Source organism: Stegostoma tigrinum, chromosome 9, assembly GCF_030684315.1.
Source record: "Stegostoma tigrinum isolate sSteTig4 chromosome 9, sSteTig4.hap1, whole genome shotgun sequence".
Lineage (NCBI taxonomy): Eukaryota > Metazoa > Chordata > Chondrichthyes > Orectolobiformes > Stegostomatidae > Stegostoma > Stegostoma tigrinum.
The window spans coordinates 8887137-8913677 of NC_081362.1; the positions used below are offsets into that span (position 1 = coordinate 8887137).

The 26541-nt window shown below is 44.8% G+C and overlaps 1 protein-coding gene across 2 annotated transcripts in view; it reads right to left on the reverse strand.

Moving 5' to 3' along the window:
* LOC125454822 (1-phosphatidylinositol 4,5-bisphosphate phosphodiesterase beta-1) overlaps positions 1-26541 on the reverse strand; it is a 690999-nt gene that overhangs the window by 173043 nt on the left and 491415 nt on the right. For both annotated transcript variants that reach the window (XM_059648337.1, XM_059648338.1), the window contains exons 8-9: positions 24927-25027; positions 12973-13139 (exon numbers count right to left, since the gene is read on the reverse strand). In XM_059648337.1, coding sequence (XP_059504320.1) covers positions 12973-13139; positions 24927-25027 — 268 coding nt within the window. The remainder of the gene's footprint in view (positions 1-12972; positions 13140-24926; positions 25028-26541) is intronic.

Consider the following 26541-nt stretch of genomic DNA (forward strand, 5'->3'; position numbering starts at 1 on the left):
GTATAGATTAATCTACACATCCCTATGAGCAATTTAGCACGGCTAATCCACCTAACCCGAACATCTTCGGACAGTGGGAGGAAACTGGGGCACCCAAAGGAAACCCTCACAGACACATCGAGAATGTGCAAACTCCACACAGACAGTTGCCCAAGGCTGGAATCGAAACCCTGGCGTTGTGAGGCAGCAGTGCTAATCACTGAGCCACCATGCCGCCCGCACTGAATTTCTATAAAAGGTCAGTGTTTTGGGACAAATTGTAACTTGGTTTTACTGTTTATGTTAAGACATCCCTAATGATCTTACATCTATAAACTTTGTTTATTTATTTTTTCTTTTGTGTAATTGGCTTATGTCCTGTGGTTAAAGAACATCTGCAACCTCACGTGAATAATGACTAAGCATCATGCTAACCAACAGCAAAAATGAAACATATGATCTATAAAGGCAGGATAATAAAATGTGAGGCTGGATGAACACAGCAGGCCAAGCAGCATCTCAGGAGCAATGCTGCTTGGCCTGCTGTGTTCATCCAGCCTCACATTTTATTATCTTGGAATTCTCCAGCATCTGCAGTTCCCATTATCTCTGATATCTATAAAGGCAAGTTTCCTTTGGGGTCCTGACTTGTCCAGTATTATCATCAGCTGGGATCTGCTGAGGTCCTTGCTAATCTTGCCAGGATAAGCAGAGCCAAGGAAGCAATGAAGCTAAGAGTTTCATACACTGTCATGTGGAGACATTGATAATGCCAAAAGGTGAGTAAATAGAGTCCCAGGATAATGCTCAAGGGGAAAGGGTCCAAATTCAACCCTGGCATCTGGTGGAATGAAAATTCACTTCCTACATAAATAAAATCCAAGAAACTGCTGTAAACAGAAACTATAACTGGAATTTCTGGAAAAGCTCAGCAGGTCTGGCAGCACCTGTGGAGAGAAATCAGAGTTAACAAAATAAAAACAAAACAAAAGAACTGTGGACGCTATAAGCCAGGAAACTGCGGATGCTATAAGCCTGGAAAAGCACAGCTGGCCTGGCAGCATCTGTAAAGGGAAAAACAGAGTTAACATTTCAGGTCCAGTTCTGAGGAAGGCTCACCGGACCCGAAACGTTAACTCTGTTTTTACCTTCACAGATGCTGCCAGGCCTGCTGAGACTTTCCAGCAACTTGTTTTTGTTACCCCAGCATGTTGCTGGGTGTGGAAGGTTTGAGTTGTCCAGAAAGACTGGATAAGCTGGGGCTTAATTGAGAGGCAACTTGAGAGAAGTTTATAAAATAATGGAATGCATATATAGTTAATGGTAGGTGCCTTTTCCCTCAGATGGGGATTGCAAGACTAGGGGGCACGTTTTTAAGGTGAGAGGAGAGAGATTTAAAAAAAGACATGAGGGGAAAATATTTTACACAGAGGGGGTTCACATGTGGAATGAACTTACTGAGGAAGTGGTAAATGTGGGTACAAATATCACGTTTAAAAGACATTCGGATAAGTACATGAATAGGAAATATTTGGAGGGATATGGGCCAGGAGCAGGAAGGTGGGACAAGTTTAGTTTGGGATTATGCTTGGCAAGGACTGGTTGGATCAAAGGGTCTGTTTCCATGCTGTATGACTCTATGACCTAGATCCCCATGCAGGAGGCACTATAGTCTCTATGCATAGTACACATTGCTGATTGGAAGTCCATGAGTAGCATGTGACAGGTCTAATGGTGAACGACCTTTTGTTGCTGTTGATGGCCAGGGCACAGTGCATCATTGTAACAAGGGCAGCCAGGGATGGGCAATAATGCTGACCCAGTCAGCGATGCCCACATACCATCAATTAAATTTTGGTTAAAAAAAAATCCATCACAGTGCTCAACTCAGTCCATCCACTGCAGCAACACACATCCTCAACTGTACTCTCCCTAGACTGACTATTCCAACATTCTTCTGGCTCGCCTTCCAAAATCTATCCCACTTAAATCTGAGATCATCCAAAACTCTGTTCTGCATGGCAGATTGATTACTAAATTTAGATCACATGGAGAGCTAGCCAACCAGATACAAAATTGACTTGATGGTAGGAGAAGGAGGTTGGTTGTAGAAGATGATTTTTCAGACTGGAGAATTATGATCAGCAGTGTTCCACAGGGACAGGTGCTGGGCCCACTACTGCTTATCATTTATATAAACAATTTGGATGAGAATATAGGAAGCACGGTTAGCAAGTTTGCAGTTGACACCAAAATTGATGGTTTCATGGACAGTGAAGAAGGTTCTGTAAGAGTACAATGGGATCTTGATCAACTTGATCAATGAGTTGAGGAGTGGCAGATGAAGTTTGATTTTGATAAATGTGAGGTGTTGCATTTTGGTAAGACAAATCAGGGCAGGACTTAGAAAGTTAATGGTAGGACCTTAGGGAATGTTGTTGAACAGAGAGACCTAGGGGTTCAGGGAAAAAGTCACTTGAAAGTGGCATCGCAGGTAGACAGGGTGGTGAAGGAAGAGTTTGGTAAATGCTTGCCTTCATTGGTTACAGCACTTAATATAGGAGTTGGGACACCATATTGTGCCTTTAGAGGAGGTCGGTGAGATTACCTTTGGAATTTAGTGTACAGTCCTGGTCACCCTATTATAGGAAGGATATTATTAAGTTGGACAGGGTACAGAAAAGATTTACCAGGATGTTGACAGGACTGGAAGGTTTGAGTTATAAGGAAAGGCTGGATAGGCTGGGATTTTTTTTCCCTTGGAACGTAGGAAGTGAGGGGTGACCTTTGAGGGGTAAAACTTTATAAAATCAGGACGAGCATAGATAAGGTGAATAGCTAAGATTTTTTTCCCTTGGGTGGGGGAGTTCAAAACTAGAGGGCATAGATTTAAGGTGAGAGGAGGAAGGTTTAAAAGAGGCCTGAGTGGCAACTTTTTCACACAGAGAGAATGAAGTGTTGGATGTAGGTACAATTACAACATTTAAAAGACATTTGGACAGGTTTACAGAAAGGAAATGTTTAGAGGAATGTGGGCCAAACACAGGCAAGCGGGGGCTGGTTTAGTTTGGGAAACTTGGTTGGTATGGATGAGTTGGACTGAAGGGAGTCGGAGACAGTAAGGACTGCAGATTCTGGAAGCCAGAGTCAACAGGTGTGAATTTGGAAAAGCACAGCAGGTCAGTAAACATCCAAGGAGCTGGTAAATCAACGTTTTGGGCCGAAACCCCTCATCTGTTTCTGTGCTGTATGACTCTGTTGCCCCTGTCCTAACCCACAGCATGTCCTGTTCAACTGCTCTACCTGTGCTCACTGACATACATTGGCATTTGGTAAAGTATTGTTTTGGTCTTAGATTTCTCAACCTAATTTAGAAATCCCTCCAGTGGCAAATCCACAAACCCCCCAAATCATCTTCACTGGTCTAATAACATCTTGTGTTATCTGCACTCATTTAATTCTGGCCTCTTGTACATTCTCAATTTTATTTGCTTCACCATTCATGACCATGTCTTTCAGTAGCTTAAGAATAAGCTCTGGAATTCCCTCCTGAAACCTGCCCATCTCTCAAATGCATTCTTCCATTTAAGAGTTTCTTTAAGACCTCTTCAGCCAAGCTTTAGGCCACACACCCAGCATCACCTTACATGGCTCAGTGTCAATCTTAATTGATAACACTCCTGTGGAGCGGCTTGGCATTTCCAATTGGGATCGCTTTAAAATATGTTGCTAGCATGTTGGTATCAAGTTTACATTCATCCACCATTGCAGAAGAATGTTTAACAGCTGTAAATTGTTGCTACACATTCATCAGCAATTTAGTGATTCAGCAGAGCGGTCATTGAGTGCATTAACTGATCACAAATGAAAATAGACTACTTTGGACAGATAAGAAAGGATGAGGAATTTCTTTTCACAGCAATTCAAAGGATGTGGCTTTCATTGGCTGGGTCAGCATTTGTGGCCCATTCCTAGATGCCCTTGAGAAGGTGGTGCTGAGCTGCCTCTTGAACCGCTGCAGTCTATTTGCTGCGGGCAGACCCACAATGCTGTTGGGGTGGGAGTTCCAGGATTTTGACCCAGGGACAGTGAAGGATTGGCGATACATTTTCCAGTTAGGATGGGGGGGTGGTTTAGAGTAGAACTGGCAGAGGGTGGTGTTCCCTGCATCTGCTGCCATTGTCCTTCAAAATTGTGGGTTTAGAAGGTGCTGTCTAAGGTGCATTGATGAATTTCTTTGGTACAGATTCCCCTTTCTCAGTATATCGGGGATTAAATGTAGTGGCTTATGGAATCAGGCACACAGGCCAGAAAATCCATGATTTAATCTTCAGTCTATGCTCATCCAGTAAATCTTGGAAAACTTCTTCATTGGTACAATGCATGGGTGCCTCTGTGCTCTGCAGAGGCGCAGGAAGGCAGCCCACTAACACTTCCTTGACAGCAAATCATGAAGGGCCACAAATGCTCAGATATATTGCATAGCAGATGTGTGACAGAAAGGAACTGGCTACATCAAATTTAAAGTCTTGATTTTAGTAAATGTTGAAGCTCAAAATCTATTAGTGATTGATTTGATTTATTGTAGTCGCACGTACCTAAGGACAGTGAAAGGTTTTGTTTTGTGAGCAGTACCGGCAGATCACCGCAAACAAGGGCATACAGATCACAGCGTGCTCAGACACAGCGAGGTATACAAGGTTGTGGCTGCACAGGAGGTGCACAAAAGCAAGATCAACATTATTTGAAGGGAAGAGTGGTCCATGATGTACAAATGAAAATATTGTGAACACATGGATATCCAATTGTCTTGACTTTGCTTGGGTTTTTACAGCAGCATTTATCACTGAAACTCTCCGGGTAAACATGTGAGGACCGTGTGGGAAAATGCAGTTAAGGTGGACCACAAATTGTAATCTTATTGAATGGTGCCGCAGGCTTGAGGGCCAAATGGCTCACACTTGCTCCTATTTTCTAATGTTCTAATTTAGAATAGAAACCCCATTCATAAAGTAAACGCCTTTCACAATAGAATTGTAGACACCGATCTGAAACAGAAGATTCAATTCTTTTAAATATCCACTGCGATGGAGGACATTGCACTTAGGAAATTTACTGGTAGCAGAGATCAGGACAAGGGGACACAGTTTAAAAATAAGGCTCTTTCATTGAAGACGGAGAATTTGTTTCCCAAAGAAAATCATGAGTCTTTGGACGGCTCTTCCCCAGGGAGTCACTGAAGGTGTTTAGGGTAGAAATGGCTAGATTTTTGATTGGTACGTAATCAAGACTTGTCAAAGCTTGGTCAGAATGAAATATGTAGACCGCAGTCAGATCAGGCATTTTTTTTCCATTCACTCAGGGAATGTGAACTTCATGGTCTGGGCCAAGAATTCATTTTCTATCCCGAACTGGCATTCAGAAGCTGGTAGTGAGCTTCCTTCTTGAACTGCTGCAGTTGTTGGACTGTAAGAACACGGACAGTGCTGATAGGGAGGGTGTTGCAGGAATTACACTCAGCGACAGTGAAACAGCGGTGACGTAGCTCGAAGTTAAGATGATGCATGGCTTGGATGGAAAGTTGGTCATGGTCTTCATGAGTGGTGGTCTTTGAGTCTTCCTAAGAGTATACATCACTCATTTTGACCTGTCACACATGACGGCAGCAGGCAGAGAATGAGAGGACTAGCTGTCAGCCATTCCTACTGCTGGGAGATGTGAATTGTTCAGGTTCCCAGGCTTTTCTTCCACTTAGTTTGCGTTATAATGAGACACAATCAGTACTTTGTTTTTAGGTCTGTGATAGCAGGAATGTCAGACTCCTCTGATAAACCTCTCATCTGCTCCTCCACCTTCCTCTTGGCCCACCCCATTTCCTTGCTTCCTCTCCTCTCTACCCCAATCTCTAGCCTCCTTTCCCCCACCCCAATATCTCACCTCCTCTCCCCATCCAAATCTTTAGCCTCCTCTCCTCTCTACCCCAATCTCCAGCCTCCTCTCACTGATCCCAATCTCCTGCTTCGTCTCCCCTACCCCAATAACTCGCCTCCTCTCCCCTTACCAATCTCCAGCCTCCTCTCTTCTCTACTCCAATCTCCAGCCTCCTCTCTTCTCTACTCCAATCTCCAGCCTCCTCTCCACTGTCCCAATTTCCTGCTTCCTCTCCCCAGCCCCAATATCTCACCTCCTCTCCCCATCCCAATCTCCTGCTTCCTCTTCCCAACCTCAATATCTCACCTCCTCTCCCCATCCCAATCTCCAGCTTCCTCTCCTCTCTACCCCAAGCTCAAGCCTCCTCTGCCCCACCCCAATCTCCTGCTTCCTCTCGCCAACCCCAGGATCTAGTCTCCTCTCCTCTCTACCCCAATCTCCATCCTCCTCTCCTCCACCCCAATCTCCTGCTTCCTTTCCACAACCTCAATATTCTTCCGCCTCCTCCCACCTCCCCTGATCGTAGCTCCGACAATGAGCTGGCAGAAAGTCAGGACCTTGGGGGTAAGCCCTCGAAAGTACCAGCAGGACCCAAATGATTTGTTTACAGTGGGTCGGGGAGGGAGGCTTCACCAGCTCCCATGGTAACATAAAACACGAGGACCTTTTCGTAATGGTCTGTCATATTAACCAGAAGGGCCCACTGATTAGGCAGTAAACACCTGGTACAGAAGGGCCAAATGTTGCACCTGAAAATTGCCATTTGAATCCGGTCTACGTAACAGCATGTGGATTTGTAACAATGGTTTTGCCAGAGGGAGGAAAAAGCCAGTAAAACAAAACAGTGACACTGGGAAATGAAAGTACAGGTCATACTGGAGCACTAAAGTATGCAAAAACAAGTCAGATCAGTATGCATCATTGATGTGTTTTACTGGTTTCTCCTTCTGGAGGTGGGCTCTCGCCCTGGATTTCCTAAGCTATGGGTCATGTCCCCAGTGGGGTAACAAGCCCTGAGCGAGCAATGATGGCTATGGGTCTTGTACTCAGTGCTAACCCCGAGCTTTATCTGATTGTATCCATGGCGTAATGGTCAGATCTTTAAGTCCAGCAGCTAAAATGATGAAATGTTGTTTTCTTTAAATTTAATAATGAATTTGCCAATCAAATATTTTATGCAATTCAAAAGCTCAATCGCAGCTCCTCCTCCCCACATTACCTTTCAATCGATCATTCTCACCAACAACAGCCCCTCAACAAATGTTCACTCTCGTCATGCAAAATCGATGACATTAAAATGGAAAAGGTTTTGGAAGTACTGCCCTGGACCAAATGGCAGAGCTGGGGTATTTGAGAGGGACTGCGTCAGTCACTGAAAGGAATGGCAGAGAGGGGGTATTTGAGTGGGACTGCGTCAGTCACTGAAAGGAATGGCAGAGAGGGGGTATTCGAGTGGGACCGTGTCAGTCATTGAAAGGAATGGCACAGAGGGGGTATTTGAGTGGGACCATGTCAGTCACTGAAAGGAATGGCACAGAGGGGGTATTTGAGTGGGACTGCATCAGTCACTGAAAGGAATGGCAGAGAGGAGGTATTTGAGTGGGACCGTGTCAGTCATTGAAAGGAATGGCAGAGAGGGGGTATTCGAGTGAGACCGTGTCAGTCACTGAAAGGAATGGCACAGAGGGGGTATTTGAGAGGGGCCATGTCAGTCATTGAAAGGAATGGCAGAGAGGGGGTATTTGAGTGGGATTGTGTCAGTCATTGAAAGGAATGGCACAGAGTGGGTATTTGAGTGGGAGTGTGTCAGTCATTGAAACAAATGGCAGAGCGGGGGTATTTGAGTGGGACCGTGTCAGTCATTGAAAGGTATGGCAGAGAGGGGGTATTTGAGTGGGACCGTGTCTGTCACTGAAAGGAATGGCACAGAGTGGGTATTTGTGTGGGACCGTGTCAATCACTGAAAGGAATGGCACAGAGTGGGTATTTGAGTGGGACTGTGTCAGTCATTGAAAGGAATGGCAGAGAGGGGGTATTTGAGTGGGACTGTGTCAGTCATTGAAAGGAATGGCAGAGGGGGGGTATTTGAGTGGGAGTGTGTCAGTCATTGAAAGAAATGGCAGGGGGGGGTATTTGAGTGGGACCGTGTCAGTCATTGAAAGGAATGGCAGAGAGGGGGTATTTGAGTGGGACCGTGTCAGTCATTGAAAGGAACGGCAGAGAGGGGTTATTTGAGTGGGTCCGTGTCAGTCTCTGAAAGGAATGGCACAGAGTGGGTATTTGTGTGGGACCGTGTCAGTCACTGAAAGGAATGGCACAGAGGGGGTATTTGAGTGGGACTGTGTCAGTCATTGAAAGGAATGGCAGAGAGGGGGTATTTGAGTGGGACCGTGTCAGTCACTGAAAGGAATGGCACACAGTGGGTATTTGTGTGGGACCGCGTCAGTCACTGAAAGGAATGGCACAGAGGGGGTATTTGAGTGGGACTGTGTCAGTCATTGAAAGGAATGGCAGAGAGGGGGTATTTGAGTGGGACTGTGTCAGTCATTGAAAGGAATGGCAGAGGGGGGGTATTTGAGTGGGAGTGTGTCAGTCATTGTAAGAAATGGCAGGGGGGGGTATTTGAGTGGGACCGTGTCAGTCATTGAAAGGAATGGCAGAGAGGGGGTATTTGAGTGGGACCGTGTCAGTCATTGAAAGGAACGGCAGAGGGGGGGTATTTGAGTGGGACCGTGTCAGTCATTGAAAGAAATGGCAGGGGGGGGTATTTGAGTGGGACCGTGTCAGTCATTGAAAGGAATGGCAGAGAGGGGGTATTTGAGTGGGTCCGTGTCAGTCTCTGAAAGGAATGGCACAGAGTGGGTATTTGTGTGGGACCGTGTCAGTCACTGAAAGGAATGGCACAGAGGGGGTATTTGAGTGGGACTGTGTCAGTCATTGAAAGGAATGGCAGAGAGGGGGTATTTGAGTGGGACCGTGTCAGTCACTGAAAGGAATGGCAGAGAGGGGGTATTTGAGTGGGACCGTGTCAATCACTGAAAGGAATGGCACAGAGTGGGTATTTGTGTGGGGCCGTGTCAGTCATTGAAAGGAATGGCAGAGAGGGGGTATTTGAGTGGGACCGTGTCAGTCACTGAAAGGAATGGCACAGAGTGGGTATTTGTGTGGGACCGTGTCAGTCACTGAAAGGAATGGCACAGAGGGGGTATTTGAGTGGGAGAGTGTCAGTCATTGAAAGGAATGGCAGAGGGGGGGGGTATTTGAGTGGGACCGTGTCAGTCATTGAAAGGAACGGCAGAGGGGGGGTATTTGAGTGGGACCGTGTCAGTCATTGAAAGAAATGGCAGGGCGGGGTATTTGAGTGGGACCGTGTCAGTCATTGAAAGGAATGGCAGAGAGGGGGTATTTGAGTGGGTCCGTGTCAGTCTCTGAAAGGAATGGCACAGAGTGGGTATTTGTGTGGGACCGTGTCAGTCACTGAAAGGAATGGCACAGAGGGGGTATTTGAGTGGGACTGTGTCAGTCATTGAAAGGAATGGCAGAGAGGGGGTATTTGAGTGGGACCGTGTCAGTCACTGAAAGGAATGGCAGAGAGGGGGTATTTGAGTGGGACCGTGTCAATCACTGAAAGGAATGGCACAGAGTGGGTATTTGTGTGGGGCCGTGTCAGTCATTGAAAGGAATGGCAGAGAGGGGGTATTTGAGTGGGACCGTGTCAGTCACTGAAAGGATTGGCACAGAGTGGGTATTTGTGTGGGACCGTGTCAGTCACTGAAAGGAATGGCACAGAGGGGGTATTTGAGTGGGAGAGTGTCAGTCATTGAAAGGAATGGCAGAGGGGGGGGTATTTGAGTGGGACCGTGTCAGTCATTGAAAGGAATGGCACAGAGTGGGTATTTGTGTGGGACCGTGTCAGTCACTGAAAGGAATGGCACAGAGGGGGTATTTGAGTGGGAGAGTGTCAGTCATTGAAAGGAATGGCAGAGGGGGGGTATTTGAGTGGGACCGTGTCAGTCATTGAAAGGAATGGCAGAGAGGCGGTATTTGAGTGGGACTGTGTCAGTCATTGAAAGGAATGGCACAGAGTGGGTATTTGTGTGGGACCGTGTCAGTCATTGAAAGGAATGGCAGAGAGGGGGTATTTGAGTGGGACTGGGTCAGTCACTGAAAGGAATTGACTCCATTCCTTTTCCTGTTGACAGCTATCGCTACTCCTGCCCTATATCTCTGCGATGGAACCTGAACACGAGCAGTGACCACGCCTCTTGCTGGCAATTTCTTTTGTCCCTTGTCCTCGCTGCTGCGATCTGCACAGATCTCGGCTTGTTGGGGGACCGTGAGAAATGTCCAGTGAAATTAGCTGTTCATTGCCTTCTTTTGCCTGCAGCTAATGTTTCATTTCATCTCTTCAACAGTCCCATTCCCTGCTCCAAATTCAGCCAGTTCAAGCCCTAGAGAATATTCAGACAACCAGAGGCTCGATGTTGCTGTTCGAGATGTCTATCAACAAATTATTATCGCCATGAGAAATCTTCTGGGAAATGCAACTTGTCAGTTCAAATTGAATGAAGCTTTCCCCTGCATATGTTGACAGGTCACTCTATTCTGAATGTCTGCAAATCCACGAGTTTGTGTGCAAATGGGACACAGCTGGAAACTAAAGTGTAAATATACTCAATTTTTTTGAATTTTGATTAATATGTTGGAGCCTGGAGAAGAGCCCAGGTTTTTTTGATGAGATATTTGCTACATTTCTCAATAATACAGCTCGCCCTGAGCTGCAGAGGGCTGCTCAGTACTCAATAATTCATATCTCTGGTGATATTTTGCAAGTTGAACACAAATTTTCATCCTTTCTTTGAAACTGCTTTTAGAAGTGTGGTTTACTAAAGCACTCAATAGCCTCAATACTCCTGATTAAACTTCAACAAGGCACAAAGATATACAGCCCCAGGTCGCTTGAGGTCTTGTCAGACAGGAGGACAAATTAGCTCCCCGCAGTCCCCAGAAACAGAGTTAATATTTCAAGTCCACAGCTATTCTGAAGAACAGTCACACAGGACTCAAACATTAATTCTGTTATTCTGTCCACAGATGCTGCCAGACCCGCTACGTTTCCTCAGAGTTCTCTTCGTCCTCTTACTATCTAACTGTCTCCAACTCCTCAGTTCGAAAGTCTCTGCATTCATCGAATTCTCTCACTCTTTCAGTCAGTCCGTCCCTTGATTCTGGCTTCCCTCTTCGGCAAGTTACTCCGGATTACAATTTTCTCTTCTCCTTTGCCGTTCAGCATCACTAACAGCATTTCAATAGACGGCCGTTATCATTAGCTGGGAGGCCTACAACTCCCAGAGCTGGTCAATCCAAGCCACAGAAATCTGATCATTAGTTTCGACATGACTAACAGTTCCACGAAAGTTGGCAGTTCAAGAAGACATTGTGAACATAGCACTTATAAGACAGTTTGAGGCAACCTTAAAGCGAGGTTATGAATCTCAGGTTAATTTTCTGAGGTAGGAGCAGATGTAGAACATTCGACCCATCAAGTGCACTCTGTCACTCTGAGAGATCATGGTTGATAGGATAACTCCATCAAGTCCACTTCCTTGCCTTTGTTCCATAACCGTTGATTCTCTTACTGATTAAAATTTGATTGGATTTGATCTGATTTATTGCTGTCACAATAAACTGAGTACAGTGAAAAGTTATGTTTTGCATGCAGTACAGGGAGATCATAACAAACAAGGACATCTAGATCATAGAGGGCTTAGACAAAGCGAGGAATACAAGGTTACAGCCTCACAAAAGCAAGATAACCATTAGATTTGAAATTAGAGAGATCTGCTTAGCAGTCTCACAACGGCAGTGAGGAAACTGTTCTTGAGCCTGTTGTTGCGTGTTCAAGCTTGTGAATCTCCTGCCTGATGGAAGAGGTTGGAAGAGACTGTTTCTCCCAGCCTTGAATACACTCAACTACCCATGGTCTATGGCCCACTGCGGTAGAGAATCGCACAGATTCATTACCCTCTGAGAGAAAACTTCCTTCTCACCTCTGCCTTAAATGTGCAATATTTTATTCTGAGGTGATGCCCTCCAGTTCTAGGTGCTCCCACAAGGGGAAATAAACTTTCTGCATCTACCCCCTCAAGGCCTCTTAGAAGCTTGCATGTTGCAATAAGGTTGCCTCTCATTCTCCTGAATACCAATGAGTGCAAGCCCAAATCCCCTCATAAGAAAATCCTTCTATAATGCAGAATTAGCCTGTTGAATCTTCTCTGGACTGCCTCCAATGTTTCCTTAGATAAAGGGTCCAGAACTGTTCACAGTATTCCAACAACATTCTACTTTGTAAGCCCTTTTCTCTGAAAAACAGGCCAACTTTCCATTTGCCTTCCCTATTATGCATTGAACTTAAATGTCAGTTTTTTGTGAATCATGAACCTTTCATGTTAACGTGTTCTGCAATCTTTCTCCATTTAAATAATATTCCCTGATCAAAAATGAGAACTCTTCTTATACTGATCATGTATGGCTCCAGTCCAGAGTCAAAGGCCTGGATCAATGCACTCACTTTTTGATGTTTGTGGAAAGCATGTTGAATTAGGGATACCTACTTGAAATCCCCAACTCAGGTCAGCGATCTCAATTTGGCTTCATTCATCAAGAATCTGTTTACTTCTGCCTTCAATTATTCAAGACTCAGCTTCACTGCCTCATGGAGAGTTCTAGGTCCGAAATGTCAGCCTTTCTGCTCCTCTGACGCTGCTTGGCCTGCTGTGTTCATCCAGCTCTACACCTTGTTATCTCAGATTCTCCAGCGTCTGCAGTTCCTACTATCTCATGGTAATAACGAACCTGGCTTGGTCGTCCTGATTGGGGATACTGAGCCTTTTGAGGCCAATTTGTTCGAAATTGCCATACATTGATAAACATCATTTCCAAATTCTGCATTCCTACTGCTGTGTCAATCCACTGACAGGATGGAAATCCCAATAAAGCACACCCTTGTGCAATGTTACGAGCAGGCAATCGTGTGACTAAACCCCGAACAATTAAACCAACCTCTCTTTGCAAGTGTGGAGTTCGGTTCGTATTTCTCAATGAGCAGCTGCACTTGTTCTGGTTTCACTGGAGGGTACAGGATCTCATTTAAACGTGGGTCTCTCTGCTTGGAATTGATGAACTCTGTCATCTGGTCTACCGTTAGATATGCCATGTTCTTCGCACCGCTGAAAGAAAGGACAGAACAAAGCTCAGAAGGTTTCAATTAGATCAGAACAACTTTGAAATGAGGTGCAGTTCAATATTCTTTTAGCGAACTCCATCCAGTTGCACCGTTTCAACTTTAATTCTGCTGTTACCCGCCCAGTCACTGAGGAAAAACCATTTACTGCCAGTCGCCAAAAGATTATATACTATCACAAGGCATTGCTCGCAAGGAGAATTAGCCAGAGACTTCCAGTTCAGGAGGAAACTACATAGTCAGTTGTCCCACTGTAAGGATTATGTCCACTGTGGTTTGTTTGACTGCATTCCTACCTCTGAGTCAACTGTCCCACACACAGAAGCTGAAGCTCCACATCTGTTCTTGAGTACAAACATCACAGCTGGCACTCCAGTGCAGTACTGAGGGAGTGCTGCCTTGTAGCAAGTGCTATCTTCCAGACAGAGCTCTCTGAGGGGGGCAGGGGTGTGTGCAATAGATCCCATTCTTTCGAGGGATGTGGCCATCACTTTATAGCAAAGGACGACAACTGTTGCCCGGCCTGAACTGCATGACCCATTCCGTGAGGGGCAGCAAGCAGTTTGCACCCGTGTCCTGGTCAATAGTCTGGATATTCCGGAAGTCAGATAGGCGTCAGGCCAGCACAGATTGGAATTGCGCATTGGGACCTTGTGGAATCCTTGACTCTGTGGGAGTTCCCAGGAAACTGAAGATACCAATGGGCAACTCTCCTGCGTTTGGGACCCTCCGAAGAAATCCCCCAAAGTCTGGGCAATTGGAGAGTCCCACCTTCTGGTAAGTTAATAGTTACCCAGGTAAAGCTAGAGGATTTAAAAAAAAACCTAGGCTAAATTCTGGGTAATTGTTAAACTTACAACTCACCACACTGCATCTTACATCTCCTCTGACCCTGTACACATCCTGGAACCCGGCCCAACAACTGCTCCAAGTCAGTAACCTCCCCAAAATCAACATGATTCTACCTAACCCTAAGATCCGACACTGCATCCTCCACACCCCCATCCTTGCCATTGCCCTCTGAACCCTCAGCACTTGCCCTCTTGCTGTACTTTACACCCGAACCCCTGAACCAATTGCAACTCTGACCCCCACACTTAGTTACTGTCTCAGTGTAACTGTCAAAGTGGCCCTACCCCCGCTACTGGAATGTTTAAATCTCGGAGAACAGTGCACGGATTGCTGCCTTACCAAGCATGATTCAGGTCCCCAACTGCACCCCCTCCTGCCCAATGTTCCTGCACTATGGGCAACAATGTTTATCTCAGCTGCCCTGCAAATTTCCAAAGGAGCTGCCATTGGAATTCTTGGCTATAAGTGTGGAACTCTGTCCCGAAGACAAAAAATAAACCTAAGGGCAGAGGTGGCAATCTGATTATGACTGCCACTCCTTGGATCATCCAGGCCAATATTTATCCCTCACCCTCTTGCAACGGGAAAGTAAAGCCACTCGACCCCATCTCTACCAAACACTCCTGGGACAGGAACAGCATGAGGCAAAATACCGAGTAAAGCTTACTCTATTTGTGAAGTTCCCTCGACCCTGCCCCTAACCAACACTCCCGGGATGAGGACAGCATGGGTTTAAATACCATGTAAAGCTCATTTATCCTTTTGGATAATATAGAGGTGCCGGTTTTGGACTGGGGATGGACAAAGTCAGAAATCACACAACACGAGGTTACAGTTCAATGGGTTTATTTGAAATCACAAGCTTTTGGAGCATTGCCCCTTCATCGTCTGATGTAGGGGCTGGGCTCCAAAAGCTTGTGATTTCAAATGAACCAACTGGACTGTAACCTGGTGGTGCGTGGCTTCTGACTTTGCCCACTCTTTCAGACAGGACGTGAAGAGAGGGTCAAGTTCCCTTGACACTGCCCCCAACTTATCCCCACAACCAGAACTCCCTGGCTCCACTACTGCCCTCAATGATGCCTGGAGTCCCTGGACTGGGCCCTACTGTAACAAGGAGTTCTTAGCTCTGCTGCCAGCTGCACCCAAAGTCCTGCTCTGGCCACCCTGCTCTGAGATATTGCCTTGCCAGTGCCACCATCTCGAATAGTCTGCCGCCACCATCGCCTCGAATCGCAGGAGGAGCTTTGCTGCCGCTGCCAGACCTGGATGAAAATGTCCTTTCTGCTGCTGCCTCCAACCATTGGGAGTCTGCCACCATTCCTCTCACGACCCAAAGTGGTCCATCAGAGTCAGCGGTTATGAACTTGGACAAGTGCCTGGGTGGTTTTGAGCTCAAATCCTGGATGGTAAATTGTAAAGTTGAATTCTGTGAATCTGGGCACTTTATTCGCAAATGAAGTGGAGTTTTGGTTGGGGGGTGGGGGGTGGCGCGGAGTGGATGATGAAATTGAAGAGAATTCCTTTACACAGTTAGTTATGACGACCTGGAATGCACTGCCTGGAATAACGGTGAAAGCAGTTTCAAAAGTAACTTGCTAATCAAACCGAATACTTGGAATTTTTTTCTAAGAAGGAGATTTTCTTGTCACGTGGAAATACATGGCTACAGTGAAAAGTGTACAATGTCACCATTCCTGATGTTACCTCAAGTACAAAAGTTCTGAGGTAAAAAGTACCACAGTGTATATCATGGAAAATGCACAATTTTTAGGGCTTTGTGGAAACAACAGAAGATTGGGACTAATCAGATAGCTTTTTCAAAGACCACGCACAAGTTCGATGGGCCAAATGGCATTCAATTTGTAAGATTCCATTCATTAAAGAAATGTCAAGGGCCTTCAAAACAGAAGGAAGGAAGCCAGAAATTCCAAGGAGTCTTGATTTTAATCATATATATGCTTTATTTTTAAACACTTCAAATAAAGTGTTCAAGGATTTTCTGTGGTCTTTTAGGTAATTGGCTGTAAATTTTTCTGTGTGTTACACTTCCCGCACAGACAGTTAAAAATGGCTTTAACTCTATGATGGACGCAGTGCATAAAATGGCCTGTCGTCATTCAGTTGGTGGCATTTCAGTTCAAGTAATAAACTTGCGATTGAAAGCTAGTTTCAGTAACAGTGCTGGTTATAAATCCCCACCTTGTTCAACACCATTCTTTAGGGTAGATAATCTGCTGTCCTAACTCAGTCAGGCCTAGATGTGGCTCCAGACCCACGGCAATTGGGTTGGTGCTCAGAAATGGCCCAGTAAACTACACTGTGCAATGGCAATTAGGGATGTATGACAGATGCCAGCCTTTGCTGTGCAGTGATGGCCAAGTTCTGTTCAAGAGTAATAACACAAAGCTGATTATTGCCTATCTATTTTCGGACTCTATTTCCCTACGATGGCTCCAAGGTAAGAAGGTTAATGAGAGCAGCAGTGTAGCAAGTTATTGGTGGTTGCCTCACTGGGAGGTTTGTAGCTCACACTTCAGCCGTAAGCCCCGGGGTCGGGAGCGGGGGGGGGGGGGGGGGGGGGGGGGAGGGGGGGGGGCGCGGGGGGAGCGGGTTGAAGAACCCTCCCCTGCTGGGATTTCAGCTCCTCGATAGGAAGGTGTCCCGGGATCTCCGCCAGTGGTATAACGGTCACTGCTGGTACTGCAGGCAGCTCCACAAATGGAGGCTCGATGGCTCCTAGATCAAGATGTGTCTGGGTGGAGGGGAAGGAAGTAGGGCTTTTGGCTGATGCTATGTGTGGAGCAGGGTGGGTCTTAAGGCGGCAGGAAGAATGGGCAGATGCAGCCAGCTTGGCATTGACTGCCTCTGAGCTAAGGGCAATCTTCGAGAGCAGCAACACTCTTCCTTCCCACTGCTTTAAAAATAAATTACAAACCCCACTCCTGTGTCACTGCCTCTGCCGACTGTACTATTCTCATGGGTAGTGTTAATACTGGAATCAATTGACGTTTCATTATTTACTTACGTATGATTTTAAATTTTATTGTCATGTCTCCTCAAGTACAGAAGCACAGCGAAAAGTGTCTAATGCCACCGTACATGACCCTATCTCAGGTACAAAGGGAGAAAAAACTCAGATACAACAAAAGTAAAAGAAACAAACTTAAAATGTTAAGCATTACAGACCTTCATAGAATAAGTAGAAGATTAAAAAAAGGTAAAAGTTAACATTAGAGGGATGACCGTTGAGTTCAATGCCTGCTCACCCTCTTCCTTATGAATCTGAGCTTGAAGGCGCGTGGAAATATAGTTGACTAGCCACACTCTCTGAATCAATTGGGCTACCCATGTGAATGAGGTACAGGATCGTTGATTTCCGGCAGCACAAATTAAATATGTCGAACATTTTCCTCAACCTGAGAGTTTAAGAACATTGAATATAGAACAGTACAGCACAGTACAGGCTCTTCGGCCCACGATGTTGCGCCAACCTATTATCCTACTAAGATCAATCTACCCTGCATACCCTACATTATACTGTTATCCATGAGCCTATCCAAGAGTCACTTAAATGTCTCTAATGTATCTGCCTCCACTACCACCACCAGCGGCACATTCCACACGTCCACCACACTCTATGTAAAGAACCTACTACTGGCACCTCCCCTACACCTTCCTCCAATCACCTTAAAATTATGCCCCCATGAGATAGCCATTTCTGTCCTGGGAAAAAGTCTCTGACTATCCGCTCTATCTATGCCTCTCATCATCTTGTACACTCTGTCAATTCAACTCTCATCTTTCTTTGCTCCAATTAAAAAAACCTTAGCTCCCCCAACCTTTCCTCATAAGAACTGACCTCCGGTCCAGGCAGAGTCCTGGTAAATCTCCTCTGTACCCTCTCTAACGCTTCCACATTCTTCCTATAATGAGGTTCCTACATTAAGTAGCATGAGTTTTTAAAATAAAACATTCATTCACAGAATGTGGTTTTTTTTGGCCAGGCCAGCATTTACTGCCCATCCTTAATTGCCCAGAAGGCAGTGGAATGTCAACCACATTGCTGTAGGTCTGGAGTCATGTGTAGGCCAGACCAGGTAAGGATGGCAGTTTCCTTCCCTAAAGGACATTCATGAACCACATGGGTTTTTCCAACAATTGGCACAATAAGTTTCAGTGTTAGACTCTTAATTCCAGATGTTTCCTAAATTTCACCATTTGCCACAGCAGGATTCAACCCTGAGTCTCCAGAATATTAGTTTGGTTCCTGGATTAATAATCTGGTGATTCTATCACAAGGCCATAATTCATGAATTATGAATAATAGCTGAAAGAACAGTCATACCAGACTCCAAATATTAATGCTCTTTTTCTCTCCCCATAGATTCTATCAGACCTGCTGATTTTCTTCAGCATATCAGGTAAATGTTTGCTGTTGACAGCATTCAGTCAGCTGCATATGAGACGAATCAAGTCCCCAGAGAGGACTGCAGTTTAAAATAACTGAATTATAGGTCAATTGAACCTTGTGCAACCCACTGATAAAACTACAGGTAAGATATATTTTGCAGTTCTGAGTAATGTCTCCTCAAAAGGATATTGGTCCCTTGCAGTGAAAAGCATTAAGCAGAAAGCTTGCGCACCAGGTCATAAACTGTGAAGACATTTATGAGTGGCCCAAGACCTTTAAACTAATTGGAGGTCTAGAAGGTATGTGTTGTAATCAGGATAATGCCCTCCCTCTCATTGCATCTTCTTCCAGCTCTACAAGATTCCTGCACTCTTCCAAGACTGAGCTTTTGCACATCTCCAATTTTCACCTTCCCACTGGGCCGACTGTCAATGTCCTAAATTCTGGGTTTTCCTCTCCATCTCCTCGCTTCTTTCTCCCTTTCTTTTAGACCTTCTTTCTTTGATTCATAACTCAGATCACTGGTCCTAATATCCTCTTGTATCTCCTTGGTGTCAAATTCTGTTTGTGGTGCCCCTCTGAGGATCTCTTAGACACTCTACCCTGTTTGCAGTGCTCCATAACTGTAAGTTGCTGTTAGTAAATTTAACCTGTGGTCACAGAATAGAGAACATGGGTACAAAGCTACAACTTTCAGCAATGATGAGAGATTCAGGAAGAAAAACAGAAATTGTTGGAGAAACTCAGCAGGTCTGGCAGCATCTATGGAGAGGGAAAGCAAAGTCAATGTTTCAAGTCCAATGACCCTTTTTCAGAACTAAGGAATAGGGGTACAAGTAGGTCTCCTAGCCTACTGTAGCTCCACCATTCAATGATTTCAAAGCTGATCTACTTCAACATCATATTCCTGTGCTAGCCCCTTATCCCATGAAACATTTAATACTGGGGTAATACTAGGTGTGAAGCTGGATGAACACAGCAGGCCAAGCAGCATCAGAGGGGCAGGAAAGCTTGACGTTTCGGGTCGTGTTCATCCAGCTTCACACTGTGTTATCTCAGATTCTCTAGCAACGGCAGTTCCTATTATCTCTATACATTTAATACTGTTGGATCCATTTTACGCAGGCTCAATGATGTTGAATTTATTCCCTGATTGAAGACACAGCTAGATGATTTAGCAGAGGTGTTTGCTGTTTTTAATTACTGCATTAGGCTGGCTAGAGAGAGTGGGGTAGGAAAATGCAGCTTATGGAAATTTAAATAAGGGCTGAGAGATGGTATTTGCATATTGTTTTTGTCAATCCATTACCATCTCTAACCTTCCCAATGGGGATTGACTCTGGCCTTTGATACAGTGTAGAGGCTGAAATAATGAAGGAGGAAGAGTCATTTTTGAACCTTTGAAACTGCAAGACATGAGTCACTGACTAACCTGTGGTTCGATCGCTCTTAATGAACATTTCTTTTTGATTGCATATTTTATTTCCATCTTGACACCAGGTCCCATTAAGTGCAGGAACAAAAATCAGCTGAACATCAAATTATAAGGTGCTTTAATCTGCATATTCTAACTCTTCAGTTTTGGACTGGTTTTAAGGTCTCTCAAAATTCATATGATAAAAGAATACCAACATTCCATTGAGATTTATTTAGAAGATCAGAAAACACATTGCAAATGCATTCTTAACCAGCGCGTCAGTAGCTGTCATTATGCCTTGCACTTGCTAATGGAAAAATTACACTCTAATAGCAGCAGAAGCAAAATTTTTAACTGTCAGTGTGCTCACATTTCCATGCTTGAGGCAGACAGTCCCCTGTCCATAACATCACACCATTAAATCACACTGGCATCATAATTCACTTTACAGGAGAATAGAAAATAACTAGATTATCTTTCAAGAGTATTCAGGTGTTTGGAAACAATTGGCTTTACAAGGTAAATGACCTAGATCTGGGACCTACATGAGTTCTCATTTCTACAGAATTATAGATCAATAGATTGACAAAAACAAATACTTACTCCACTAACCAAGTCAGAGATAGCTAATCCTTTAATATCCTCTTAAATTATTCAATCAAAATGCCTTTACAGCTCCCTGCTGATAAGTTAATTGCATCTTCTGATATTCAACTAAATATTCATGATGGACTCAGCTATAATAACAAACCCTGGGAAAACTAACAATGGAATTGCAAAAACATATGGCTAATAGTTTCTTTCTAAGATGGTCTGTTAATTAATGCACTCTAGCAACAGTATCTGTTTCTTGGTTCACCCTGCCTCTTTTGAAGTATCATTCATCTCAGTTGCTTCCTCTTCTCCAAAGTTTGCCTTTTTCAATAGAATTGCGCTTGAGGAAGTGTATCAACACTTTGGACAAAGCCAGAAGTCACACGACACCAGGTGATAGTCTAACAGGTTTACTTGAAATTGTGTGAAATATTCTGGATAACCTGGGGACACCTTCCCTGAGCTGAGGTCCAGAGCTTCAACAAACTTGACTAATTACATATTCCAGATCAATGTGTTTCGATAGACTCTCAGAATGTTGACGCACTGAACATTCAATGCACTGCTACTAAAGAGTGAATAGTCCAAGATCTCTTATGACTCACATCTTTAGAATCTACTTTCTTGCTTACTTTTGCTATTGGAACTTGCAAGAAAATTACAACTAAACATTTTGTATGAGTCATAAATACAAGCATTTCTTTAAAAGTACAGACATATAAATAAATCGCAAGCATTGGCAAAGTTCAAAACCCCTAATGCATTATTTAATTGAGACAAAACAATGTAGATGCCGATAGCAATGCACTGACATGTTGGCCTGGTTTATCTCCAAGCTGAGTCCACTCAGTGGACCATTCAAAATAGGAGCTAGGACCTGGATGTGGAAAGTCTGTTTACCAATTCCAGAAGAACTCACTTTTGCCAGAAGGGACCAGGAGTTGGACATGAATCTCACAGACATGAAATGCAAGTCTGCGGGGCCATTGGAAATGACCTATCCCACCTATCCACCCCTCCCATCTCACTGACCAATCCCCACCACTGCCTATCTGCATTCACCTATTACCATCCCACCTACCTTCCCCAGCCCTTCTCCTCCTCTCTCTACTTATTTCAGAGCCCCCTTCCCCCTCCCCCATTTCTGAAGAAGGGTCCCAAACCGAAACGTCAGCTCTCCTGCTCCTCTGATGCTGCCTGGCCTGCTGTGTTCATCCAGCTCCACACTGTGTTATTTCAAACAGTCCCACTCTTGCTCAACCCACCATATGGGAACCATAAGTTTATGAAGAGGGCAGGGTGGCTCAGTGGTTAGCACTGCAGCCTCACAGCACCAGGACCCAGGTTTGATTCCAGCCTCAGGCAACTGTCTGTGTGGAGTTTGCACATTCTCCTCATGTCTGCATGAGCTTCCTCTAGGTGATCCAGTTTCCTCCCACAGTCCAAAGATGTGCGGGCTAGGTGGATCGGCCATGCTACATTGTCCATAGTGTTCTGGGATGTGTGGGTTATAGGGGGATGGGTCTGGGTGGGATGCTCCAAGGGGCGGTGTGGACTTGTTGGGCCGTAGGGCCTGTTTCCACACTGTAGGGAATCTAATCTAATCATAACAATTTGCAAAGGGCAGGTTTTAGATGTGTGTGAGTCTCAATGAAAGAATAGTCACATAGTTTCAAGTCAGGATGGTGTGTGGCTTGGAGTGCAACCTGTCAATGGTGATGTTTCCATGGATTTTCCACCCCTGTGCTTCTAGGTGGGGGTATCTGCTTGTTTGGAGGCATTCCCAACGGAGCTGTGCTGAGATTTTATCATTTATTTTATAACTTATTTTGTCTATTTATACAGTCTGGGATTTTGTGGCCTAGTGATCTCTGTGGCACAGTTTTACCCTTTGCCATTCGCAGTTTAAATCGGTCACCACATCGAGGTGATCTCCAGGTGTGTACAGCAGTGTCTCAAGAAGCAGCCAACCATACTGAAATATTCTTACCAGCAGAGAACCAGGAAGTTATTCACACCCTTAACCTCTAATTTAAAATGTCAGGCAGCAGAATAAATGCCTATGATTGGATTAAGATAGGAGCTAAAATGAAAGAGAAACAACTGTCTAAAAATTGTTTTGCGGTGCTGGTGTTGGACTAAGAGGAAGACAAAGTCAGAAGTCACATGACACCAGATGATAGTCCAACATGTGACCTCAGCTGATGAAGAAGCAGCACTCTAAATTATAAGCCTACTGTTGCGTGACTTCAAAAAATTATTTGAAGATTGTGAATATTTATTCATTAATATGGGAAAATTCAATACTCCACAATTATAGAATTTGGTTTACAGGGCCAGTGAGGTGTTTAGCAGCAGTTATGAAGTTAGTTCACCACTTTAAACCCAGTGACACCTCATTGAAGGTGGCATATATATTTTACTTGAGGCAATCAGTATTAGGAATGGAAGGGCTGATCAGACCACAGATTTCTCACTGTTTGCAGCCTGACCTAGAGGGGTTGGGGGAAGAGTGAGTGAGTGTTGGGGATGGGAATGGGGGATGGTGATGCTGAGGAATTCTTCCAACAGTGCGCCGATCTGGACAAGCATAGAGTGACCGACAGTAGCTTCCGGTTCACTGCCTTATTCTGCTCGTGTGTAGATTCCTGAACTTACTGTTGAGTTCAGTCAAGGGCTGAGCATGCTCTGACAGTTCCACCATCAGTACAATTACAAAGAAGCAGAACTCTAAATTATAAGCCTACTGTTGCGTGACTTCAAAAAATTAACTTCTGATTGTCAGTACTCTTACTGTTAGTTGTCTCTTGGTGTTAAGTCTGAACATCGAAAAACTGCCCGCTCTTTTGAAAAAGAAGTCAATCAGTTCAGATGTTGGAAGCTATCCTTTTAGATTGTTTAGGAGAAAGGAAGATTGTCAATGTTTGCCAGCAATACTGTCTTTCCAACAATACTTTTATGATTTAAACAGGTTTGACATTGGGAAGATATATTTACTGCAGTTTAGTAAACCAGTTCAACGTCAATAACAGCAGCTGAGGGCCTACCAGGTAATGGCCAAGTGGGATTAGCAATAGACTATTAATCCAGAGACTCAGGTAATGCTCTGGAGACCTGGGTCCAAATCCTATGGTGGGAGATGGTGGAATTTGAATTCAATAAATACCTGGAACTAAGTATTGATGATTTCAAAGAGGTCTTGGATATAGAACTTAGGGCTAAAGAGATCAAAGGATATGGAGAAAAAGCAGGAGCAGGCTTTTGAGTTAGATGATCAACCATGATCATTACGAACAGCAGAGCAACGTTGAAGCGCTGAATAAAATAGATTGGCAATTTATTGTCAGGTGTATTTTTACAAAATAAAAGTACAGCGAAAAGTTTTATAAATCGCCATACCACGGCACCTAAATTAATGACAGAAGTCGTAAATAAGACGAAAAGAATTAAAAGTTCATGACAGTTCAGTCAATGACTTCTGGGTTTGGGGTACGCAGGAAAACTGGGCCAAAACTGCCCCGCTGGGCTGAGACCACCACGCTGGGCTGAGACCTCCACACCGAACCAAGACCAGCCCGCCGAGCCAAGACCTCCAGGCTGGGCTGAGATCTCCAGACCTGGATGAGACCACCACGCTGGGCCGAGACCACCTCCCTAGGCTAAGACCTCCATGCTAGGCTGAGACCACCAGGCTGGGCTCAGGTCATGCCCCTAGGCCAAGGCCTCCACACCAGGCTGAGACCTCCATGTCAGGCTGTGACCATCTCACCAGGCCGAGACAAGGCCTCCACACCAGGACTAGACTCCTAGGCTGCGACTGGAAGACATGCAAGCTGCCTACGAAGGAGGGACAAGGCCAGCATGCCAGAATGAGACTTCCCCACCAGGACTGGACCTTCTCACCAGGCTGCTGGAATACCCAAAAGCTGTTGAAGAAGACCTCTGCAATGGGACAAGGCCTCCATGTTGGGACATTACCACCACTTTGGACCTCCTCTCATTGTCTATGAGTCTGGTGTGAGTTCAGTCAGGAGTTGAAACATTAACTCTGTTCTCTCTCTGCAGATGCTGGCAGACCTGCTGAGCTTCTCCAGCATTCTGCATTCCTTTCACAATCCTATTTATAGCAAATTCCAGCTGATTGCCTAAGCCTGAAGCACAAGACGCAGTTTCAGTATTTATGTCACACAGGACGAGACACAAAGGACGTTTGTTACACATATATAAGTCACCAATAACGTGGCCGCACATACATTTTAAAGTCATACCACACAGAAACAGGCCTTTTGGCCCAACTCATCCATGCCAACCAGGTTTCCTAAAATGAACTAGTTCCATTTGCTCGCATTTGGCCCATATCCCTCTAAACCTTACCTATCCGTGTATCTGTCCAATTATCTTTTGCATGTTGTACATGTTTTGAAACCAAACACAGAGGTCAGAGGCGTTTTCCCAAATGTCCAATGTTAAACCTAACAAGGAAAGAAAATGCTTACAATTCCGAGAAAACGGCGTCAATTTCAGGCCGAGGGCAGATGTTATTCAAGAAAGCCTGGAATACTTCAGTTGTGAAACTTTCTTGCGGAATGGAGTCATTCTAGAGGTGAAAATGGAAACAAGAACATGTTACCAACATTGGCAAATATTACTTTTTTGAAAATAATTGTGACACCTACATTGTGGGTGACGTGGCAGATGAAACAGACAAGTTGAACAATGACAGTCAGGTACTATCATCAGGAACAACTGATTTTGTAGGGAGAAATAATATTTGTATAGCTTTGATAATATTCTGTGACAACGTGACCGATAGTCAGAATTAACTGCAGCGTAACGTTTGGCAGCTTCTCATCATCTCAGATAATGTTCTTCAGGATTTAAGGAATAGGAGCAGGAGTAGGCTTTAAGGACCCTCAGGCCTGCTCTGTCAGTCAGTGAGATCATGGCTGACCTGATCTTGGCATCAACTCCACTTTCTAGCCTGGCTCCCATTACACTTAGCTCCTTTACCAGTTCAAAATCTGTCCAATTCAGTCTTGAATGTATTCAAAGACCCAGCTGGCAGACAGAATTCCAGGAACCAAGTTGGATCACTTGTTAAATGAACTGTTGGCCCCTTCTCAGGACTCTGGGGTAGGCATTAAAGAGTTACTGATACCCACTCATTTGTCTCTCTGTCTCAATGAGAGGGCAGCAAGGTCACTTTGCCTTTTTTACTCACTGTATCAGAACCAAACATGGGCCAATTTCTTCAGGACAGGAGTGAATGATATTAGCCTGGAACAGTTTGCAGCTCTCAACTTTCAGTCTGAATGGCTGTGGGTTAAAGCCCCTGCTAGATTAGAATTGTATAACCACAGATGACACATTAATATGGTAGTGAGGGAGCTGCATTGTCATTGACTTTGATCACTGGCTCATTGGACTGAAACAGGATATATCCCGGGTTTAATAACCTTTCCTGAGCATTGAACAGACTAAATGGACCCAGTAAAAACCAAAAGAACTGCGGATGCTGTAAATCAGGGACAAAAACAAAGTTGCTGGAAAAGCTCAACAGGTCTGGCAACATCTGTGGAGGAGAAAACAGAGTTAACGTTTCGGGTCCGGCGACCCTTCCTCAGGTCACCGGACCCGAAACGTTAACTCTGTTTTCTCCTCCACAGATGCTGCCAGCCCTGCTGAGCTTTTCCAGAAACTTTGTTTTTCTAAATGGGCCCAACGACTGTGGCTACAGGTGCATGAAGACTCACTGAATGTCAGTGGCGATACAGTTGGATCTGCAACGTCGTAGGTGAGTGTGAAGGTGAGATGTCAGAGAATGAAGGATCAGTGGCAAGAAGAAAGCCAAGAGGACTATGGGTTAACAGCTTGGATAAAATTTCCACTGAGCTGATCCACAAGGCATTGGGTCAGTTAGAAAGCTGGGTGTGAGCAATGGGTGGGCAGTTGGGAATGGTGCTTAATCAGGGTAGGCGTGGAGGGTAGGATCGAAGCGGGTAGGACAAGGGCAATTACTGGAGTACTCAGTGTATACTAAGTGATGGTTTAGTGACATTATTGCCTGTCTATTAACCCAGAGATCCAGTAATGTTTTAGGAACCTGGGTTA